This window comes from Lissotriton vulgaris, chromosome 4_1 (assembly GCF_964263255.1).
Source record: "Lissotriton vulgaris chromosome 4_1, aLisVul1.2, whole genome shotgun sequence".
In the NCBI taxonomy this organism is placed as follows: Eukaryota; Metazoa; Chordata; class Amphibia; order Caudata; family Salamandridae; genus Lissotriton; species Lissotriton vulgaris.
Genome location: NC_141691.1, coordinates 1846013473 through 1846022431, shown reverse-complemented (window position 1 = coordinate 1846022431; position 8959 = coordinate 1846013473). Strand labels below are relative to the sequence as shown.

Genomic DNA, 8959 nt, shown 5'->3' with positions numbered 1-8959 from the left:
GATTGTTATAACAACGCGGTAGCAATCTCTTGAAAAACGCGTGAAGTGTTTGGAAATGGAAAGACCCATCATGTGGCACGAGCGTGCGACCAGTGAAGTGTGCTTCGAAAAACAAGGGGCATAAAAACTGCACTTTGCTCATTAGAATGCTGGCAGGTGTATCAGATGTCCTTTAAACTGGACGGGCGCATGTGGACTCCAGCAAATAGGTGGCGCCCGCACATTCCTGCAAGGTGTATTTCTGCTAAACCTAAGACGCGAATGGCTGCATGGTGGGGTCTGTAGTTCTCTTTCCAGCTGCGGGCTCTGTTATGTGCAATTAGGGGCTCCCGGGTACCTATGTAAAACGTGGATTCCAAAAACTAACGCAAGGAGAAACTCTGCACTACACGCCGGGGTGTCAGGCGAGGCTTGCAGTCACCGTTGCAGCAGCGCACTACTTCCGCGAGACTACATTTCCCACAAGGCTGGTTGTGAAAAGGCAGCAGGCGCCCTGGTAACTGTATGTCTGCTGCAGGCTGGGCTTGCAGCCTGTCACCGAATCAGCAGAGAAATCTCATGAACGCGACGACGGGCGACCAGTGCTGCCGCTGGGAGAATTATGTTTGAATTAAGCAAGAGTTGAGAGAATGGCTGTGGAAGGTAAGGTTCGCTGCCCATCCGGTGCCAGGGCGTGTTTCACTGCCTTTTGTTCATAGGGAATGAATAAAAGGGTCCTGCCCACCTGGGCTGCGAGGAGCAGGTGGGGAGAGGGAGCGCGCGCACAGGTGCTGCTGAAGCTTGCAAAGGGAGAACGGGGCAGCGGGAGTGAGAGTGAAAGGTGGACAGACCTGCACGGGCGGCTGTCAGTGGGTCAGATGGCCAGATAGCAGATAGCAAGCACATAGCAAGCAAGCGCCCTGTTCTCTGCAGATGCAATCATAACACAGCAACGACTCCTCAGAATATCTGCCCTGCAGGTGCCTTTTTTAACGCGACGCGCGTGGCAGCCTGCAGACAACTTGTTCGGAAATGGGTGGATTTTGAATCATTGGTATTTTTGTCTCCACAATTGCATCAAGGATTTAGGGAGCTTTATTTTAAATAATCAGCCCTGGCTAGGCCATAATCTTTCAGTCATGCATAGCACTGGAAACAGTGGCTGAAGTTGATAAAATGCCATGGGTGGCGACGTCACTTGAAGAATGTAGTGGCTTGTTTCAGCTGTCCGTTGCTACACAGGGGTTCTCCACATAAATATGACTGTACATACAATACATAATATCTGAAAGTGAGGGGGGCGCTGAAGTGTTGACATCCATTGTTCAACTATTCCATGTTGTACCAGTTTCATCGTTTCGCGTAGAGCAATGCGATTAAATATATGCATGTTAATTGTTTTGGGGTTTGGCTACTCCCGTATATAAGATGGTGTCTCTGGAGTTTACTTGTGCTGCACAAAGCACTTTTGTAGATGCTGGTAGCATCGCTGTCACATTTCACAGGCTCCTGATTGATGTGCTGCTCTAGTCCAGATTTTTTCCTTGGAATTCTAGGACTTGCAGTCGTTTTTTAATGTAATAAGCAAGACTGCAAGACCCAAAAGTAAAAAATAAAACCAATCCCGTGCTGGAGCAGCACCCCCTTCCGCATGGATCTGAAAAGCTTGTCAGGGCTGGGGTAGCAGGTTGTTTTACGTTCTACAACATCTTGTTTCCAGTCGTTTGGTGTCATTTAACACAGCACTGTAATGTAATGTGGGTGCAGTTGATTTGCTTCTGTTTACATACTTTAATAATACATCTGATAATAATATTAAAATGAAACTCCTGTATTGAAATATTGGCGATCTATACATAGCTCGCAGGAATTCCCATGTCATGTTTGACACCTGCTGATGGGCCTGGCTTTTATGGTCACAAGTGTTGACTTGGCAGCATTATTTGCAGAAAGCTATCACTTCACAATTTTTGTAAAGACACGCATTCAATTAGGAACACGTGTCTGGTAGGAGCATTGAACACAAGAATAATGTATTTGACTGAAAGAAGAAATTTCACTATAACAGCCTTATTAAAGGTGTGCCAGTCTGCCACTCCCTCCAAAAATATCTAAGCAATGCACTTCAGTGTCACTCGGACATTCCAGTAGCGATGAACCTCACATCTACATATTATTAGGTTACCTGTGTCACATGCCCTTTTGCCCCCATAATGCTATGAGGCATTCTAACAACAACCTACATTTTTCACATTTTTCTGTTCACAAACGTTAAATAGACTTATGTGTGTTACTGTCAGGGTTAACTAGTGAGTGCTTGAAGTCTAGAGAAAACAAAGATGCTTTGTATGATATGTCACATGTTTTAGCAACCTAGACAGGAAGGAGTGAACTCTTGTGGAGTGCACTAACCTTGTGAAACCTGATTGGTGGCGGTGGCACGCTGGCACACAAACAAGCAAGTTAGTGTGGAGCACACTTCCCTCCTAATGCCACGGAGCACAAATGCTTTGCAAAAACCTGCGTTGTTTTCTTTTTTTTACTCGCATTCTATACTTGCGCTGCTTCTATCTCTGACAAGACACCTCGCCCCCTCCCCGGGCTGCTTGAACTTCGTAAACATTACCGAAAGTTTGCTACCCCAATTGCACATTAAACTTGTTGATTTTTACATCGAAATTACACCGTTCTCATCTTTGTAAGCACTTTTCAATACTTGTTTGCAGGTTTCTCCATGTATTGATACCTTATTTAGGAATGTCATAGTTTCACAATTTTCTCCCTGATACAAATTATATTCTTCCTGTGTATAATAATGGCTGGTTGGTGAATGTTTCACAGAGTACACCTCCCCAAAGTCGCCGATTTATGTTCCTACATTTTGGCAACTGGATTTTCTATTCTTTTCATGCTTGAAGACACAGCTCTCCGAGTTCATGCTTATTTACTCTGCAGTCTCAGTATGGTCAGACACCTCTTTCTAGAATTCACCAAAATAGTTCATCTTTATCATTAAATAACTTCATGGAGTACCATTCTTAAGGGATCTTTTGAGAAAAGGTAAAACATTATATTAATTAGAGGAGTATTCCTGTATACTTGTATTTAAAAAACCTGAAGTATCTAAACAGTTGTGTAGCTCAGGAAGATTTATACCTGAGAAAATATAACCTACGCAGAGTCCCTATATAGAAGTAGGCGTCTAGACCTACATACCTGTATGTTCCCTCCCTCTGCCTGTAATATAAAATGCCCCACAAGTTTATTAGGACCTATTTTATTCATATTCGTTGGCAGATATTAGGGAATCTTGCGATCCAGTGATGGGTGGCAAGAAGTCCAGCTGGATGTGCTGCTGTGCCAGGGGGGTATTAGCTCACTCTTTGTGTACTTGTCAGCATTTGTTGCTGTAAGGAAGAAAGACTTAACGTTTTGTCAAGAGAGGAGAGCTCAAACTTGTAGTGATACTATCGTACGGGCATTCGGCGAAGCTGGTTTTCCCATGACCAGTGTATGTTTTTGGATACAGCAGTCAAGTGTCTTGCCGCCAAAATACATTTTTCGGTATAGAGCTCTTATTAATTGGGTCTTATTACAGAGGCAGCTATAGCACCTCTGTAACAAATAAAACCTAATTCTCCCATAGACCAGAATGGAAAAGGCTCCTCTGTCAGTGCGAATAACAGAGGCGATTATGGATAACTCTGATGGGTACCATGATTCAGTGGGTAAGAAGGGTGTCGACAACTCCATTCACCATGACAGCATCTGTTGACCCACCCAGTTTGTAAAAAAAGGTCAACTTAGTATCTCTGAAGCCTAGGTAACACCAAGTTTCCAAAATGTGTCGGATTGAACAAAGCCTCTCTTGTATGTAGAAAAAAGGTTCAAACCTTAAGCTACATACCAGTATACATTGCACAAGTGCATGCAGGCCCTGCAAGTGTCCCAGGAGTGATCCTCTGGGGTTGCCCATACAGCATCTGTTTGGGTAGGCTCTCAATGTTTTCTCACAGCTGCTATTGAGGGAGTGTCCAGCGCATGATTGTAAGTCGAGATCAGCCTGCTCTTTGGCAATCACTGATGTCCATCATGGCACCCTCTAGCGGAGCCCATCATATTCTTGACACTTGCCAGAAAAATCTACTTCAACAGGTGGTGTTACTTTATAGTTTGTAAGAGCATTCCACCTCACACGTGTGGAGGCACTTTTTCCTGCAAGTGCGTGACGCCATCCCTCCAACCATCCCAGGCATCCTTTGGTGTCAGAAAATAGCTGGATTTTCCTCCTGCAGTTACTCTCTGGCGAGCAGGGAAGAGCATCCTGTATTTCACATTACTCTCTCTAGGTGTCCTTTTCATTCCTTTGAAGCTTGTCCTTGGTTTCTGAACAACCAGGCTGAAATCAGGAAACAGAAACACCTTATAAGTAAGGATTTCTTTGTCTAGCTTCCTGCACAATTGCGTCTATGTATGTATCTGAAATGTAGTGGGTTGGCACTAACGGGCCGATGCTCTGTTCATCTGCTTGACTGAGAAGGAAGATGATAAGACCTTGGGTTCAGCTCTTTCATTTTCCAGAGTTCCAGATGTTCCACACCCTTGCAACCTCCATCTTATGTCACTGAGGTCTGAAGGGCTGTGATGGAATCCACATTATCTTTGTATAACCGTTCTACTGTATACCTCTTGTACACAAACAAAACATCCCTGAGCTCCTCCCTCTCAGAGAGGGGTTTGTAGCCCGCACTATGACTAGGTTCATAGTGCCCTATGATGAAGCATGCCACCTTCGAGTGGGTGAGGTAAAACCGTCCTCAAAAAAGGATACCCCATTAGTATTCTTCCAATTCATGGTGTGTATACAGCGTGCAAGTTGCCCCCCCAAAACATGTGGCCACATAAAAGACATGAAGTAGGTTGTTGTCGTTCACTGCGTAGTCTTTTATTAAATCTTAAAGCAGTGTAATCCTTTATTCATTTTTGATTAAGGTACTTGACCATTTGCTTCAAGGCAGAGATATACACAATATTATTTACAATCCAATCATGGCCATACCTCTTCCTCATGGCCCCCTGGGTTTGTTTTGCCAGCAGGCCCCAACACGCACTGTTTCAGTTGTAACTTTCCATGCTAGTCCTCCTCCCAGAGAGAGGCACTACCTCCGGGGCAATGCTTCCACCTTGGTCCCAACGTACCGGGGTATACCCCCTCCAATGTTCTTAGACATTCATCCTGGGTAGGACAGGAGAGTCCAGGACCACCAGCAGGTCAGTCCCCCCCTCCCGCCAGCCCAGAGCCCCACAATGAATGCTTGCCCTGTCCAGGGTCGGCCAGTCCATGCCAAAAAGGAAGTCCACAGCCTTTTCTTGCCTGGGACCCCTTCATTCTCGTCCTTATTTGCAGGAATGGGTGGGTGGGTAACTCATCGCTGGTCTGCTGCTGCCACAGCTGCTTGGAGAGGACAAAGAGGATTAATTCTGCCTCTCTCAATGCTTTTATACCCCCGGAGGAGGGGAGGTCGACCCTGCCTCTCTGATGACGTTGCAAAAGTGTGGGCACACCTCACTTTCTACCTCTTCTACCTTGCCGTCTCCTCCCTGTCCCCTTTCTACCTCAAAGACAGCCATGCTGTCTCCCGCTTGAGATGCCACTAAGGGCGCCATGCCCCTAGGTGCGGTTGGCGCCGCTCAATAGATCCAGGGTTTCTTTGGTGTCTTTTTTTCCCGTTCTGCTTTGCCAATCCTCTGACAGTATCCTAAAATCAGTTATCATAAGATTCACTTCTGTGTAGACCAAGTCAATTTCTTTTTCCACAGCACGTCTAGACTTCCTAACTGCTGCTAGTAGTTTGGTCAATGACTGTTTCTGTGAATGTGTCATCGCTGAACCCTGATCGCTTGGTCTTTGGAGTCGCTTGGTTTGTCAGGCTTGAAGAAGGCATATTTATGCAAGCAGTTATGCTGGAGCTTTGTAGGCCCATCTTTTGCATCTCATTACAGTCAGCGAGTGCACATTTGCATGGGGTACAATGATACAAAAAATGTCACTCCGCCAACACTTTGGGTCTCAGGAAGCTACTATGCTATATTGTTCAAGTATTTGTCTCTGTGACACTGGGCATCACCACCGCCTGCTTCAGTGCACAGTCTTCTGTTTCTCTTCCAAGTGCACTGAGTGGCTTGTCAGTTTGCCCTCACACCTAGTAAGAATAAAGCACTGAAACTGCGGTGCAAATCCTGTGGGCCACTCTAGATTTTCATTGATGAGCCCTGTGGGTGGGTGTGCTTCACTGCTTTGTCGGGTCGCCTCAGATACATTTTTGCCACTAGAGGTCCGACTCACCTTGTTGCTGTTGAATATGTCTTCGTCCACCAGAGGCACCCCTTAATGGTTCTGCACAGGCCTCCGGTGCGACATGCCTCCACTTCCCTGTCTAGCTTAGCCTTGACCTCTTGCATCTTCCAGCTTAGCCTTGTCTGACTTTCCCTCTGTTGCAGGTGGAGAAAGGGTCCTTGCTTCTACTGCTGTGAAATAAGGCTGCTGAATCTTTACACCAGCTCCTTAAGGCACCCTAGCAGCAGGAGCCTCTCCTCCACTAATCTATATTGTTCGAGGTGGAGAGAACACTGGATGTGGGGTATTATTAGAGGGCACCCAATGCTTACTATTCTATCACTATCCTGGAGCATTCCTGTCCTATAACTGCCAAGCTACCCATGTCCATGCGTGATGTGCAGTGTGGTAAAGGAAGATGCACAGTCCTCTGTGTAAGTAAGATCCTTTATGGTAAGTTCCTTCCAAGATGATAAGTACAGAAGTAAAACCCCACCAGGAGCTAGCTGTTAGCAGCTCAGCCTAAGATGACCAGCTGCCACAGTCAGGTAGAGAGAGACACTGTGAGCCAGAGAGTCACCCAGGCATTCTATGATGTCACAGATGACATAGTACAGTCTATCTAGTGAGGAACAGTGGAGAGGACATTTACCACACATCCTCTTTCCTTATGGAATAAGAACAGAATAGAGAACACAATAGGCAAAATAACTCAAATGCATCATCAGCAGAAAAGTACAAGAATGAGCCAAACAAGATGTTCAGAGGTAACATTAGCATGAGGTATCATTAGCAGAATTGTGAACAAATAAAACTACATTTTAATAGAATATGCCACACCCCCCTCCCTTAACGAACCAAAGCAGCTAAGCTAAGTGGTCACACTCATAACCTCCCCACACATGGGTACACCACAGGGTAAACACCCTAGAACAAAAGTGAGTGTAGACGGAGACGCTAGAGAGAGTAAGAGAGAAAACCCCTTTCACAAAAATTCACCAAAGAAAAACAATCTTTTCTAAGAACTAGAACTTCCCCTGAAAAAGACGTGCTGACACTAAAGATATGATAAATTCACAGCTCAAAGTCTTACCAACATGAAACCCTGGCCACAAGTTATAAGAAGGTAGACTTCGACCAGAACATAGTGCACAAACAGTCTCCACCAAAAGCAAGGGAAGGGACAGCACAGAGTATGAGGAATGTACCGCAGGACAGTAATCCTGGGAACCAAAAATGGGGCATGGACTACCCGCAAATACCCAACCTCCCCTGAAAAGGGTACACCGCAGGACAGTAATCCTGGGAACCAAAACTGGGGCATGGACTACCCGCAAACACTCAACCTCCCCTGAGAAGGGTAAACCGCAGGACAGTTGTCCTGGGAACAAAAAAGGGGCATGGACTACCCGCAATAACACTGGGAACAAAAATGGGACATGGACTACCCACAAAGACACAATCTCCCCTAAGTAGGGTAACCCACAGGATAATAAACCTGTGAGCAAGAATAGGGCATGGACTACCCGCAAACACCACTACATGGGGCATGGACTACCCACACAGACACAATCTCCCCAAAGTAGGGTACACCACAGGATAATAAACCTGGGAACAAGAATAGGGCATGGACTACCCACACAGACACCACCTCCCCTAGATAGGGTACACTTCAGGATACCAACCCTGACAAGATGGATGAGCATTGACTACCCCACCACACCATAGTACGACACACTTTGTAAAGAAGCACCAGGAATTTCCCATGTTAAAACACACTCCTATACAAAACAAAGCTGTGTTAAATGATACGCATTAGGCATTGAGAACTGCTACACAAATACATTAATAATATTAGCTCTGGTGAGCGACTTCTCACCGGGTCTTTAACGCAAGAAGGTCATGCTATTCACTTGTGGAGGAGTCTTGTAGTCCCAAAAATAATTCTGAATCGGAGATCACCGGCAGTAATAGTGTCCCAACTCCGGTCGGCTCTGCGGCAGAGATGTGTAAAAGGACGACCATTGTTACGATCAGGTTGTTACGATCAGGTTCGCTAGGTGCCGACACAAATCGTGACCTTCACACCAGGAAATTGAAGACCACAGTGTGCGAGTTTAAATTGAAGCCACACTGGGAACACAACATGGATACTTCGAGCTTCAATTTGCAATACTCAGCACCAGACAAGAGTACGCAGTAAACAATACACTGATCCTGAGCAAGATGGCGGCACGCCGTTACGTCTCTGCCGGCTGGTTCACGGCCAAAGCGTGCTGAACGAAGACAACCGGAAAGCTGCAGCGTGAGAGAAAGCCTGACGTCACAGGGGCTTCGGTACGGAGGAAGACCTTCGCTAATACCTAGATGCATTCTCAACACGTCATCAATTAGACGGTAGCAGGGAAAGAGAAGAGATCGCTGCTGGCCAACCGTCGACCAACCGTCATCAGCATCCAGGACGGTGAGTAGACAATGACAAAACACCACACTGTGCTTTGTCAATGGCTAGATGCTAAAAACTAAGGCAAACGTCATGGCACAATAAAAAGAAAACTCGGAGACAGTCTCTCATCCACTCGTGTACATGCGACGCCTTAAATTCCACATAAGATGCCTGAAATGAATGCCCGTTCATAGGAC

The 8959-nt window shown here is 45.9% G+C and overlaps 1 protein-coding gene across 1 annotated transcript in view; it reads left to right on the top strand.

Moving 5' to 3' along the window:
- The first annotated feature begins 473 nt into the window (after positions 1 to 473).
- The window catches only part of SAMD12 (sterile alpha motif domain containing 12), a 1349936-nt gene continuing 1341450 nt past the window's right edge, over positions 474 to 8959 (top strand). The window contains exon 1 of the mRNA XM_086966143.1: positions 474 to 642. Coding sequence (XP_086822269.1) covers positions 630 to 642 — 13 coding nt within the window. The 5' untranslated portion in view covers positions 474 to 629. The remainder of the gene's footprint in view (positions 643 to 8959) is intronic.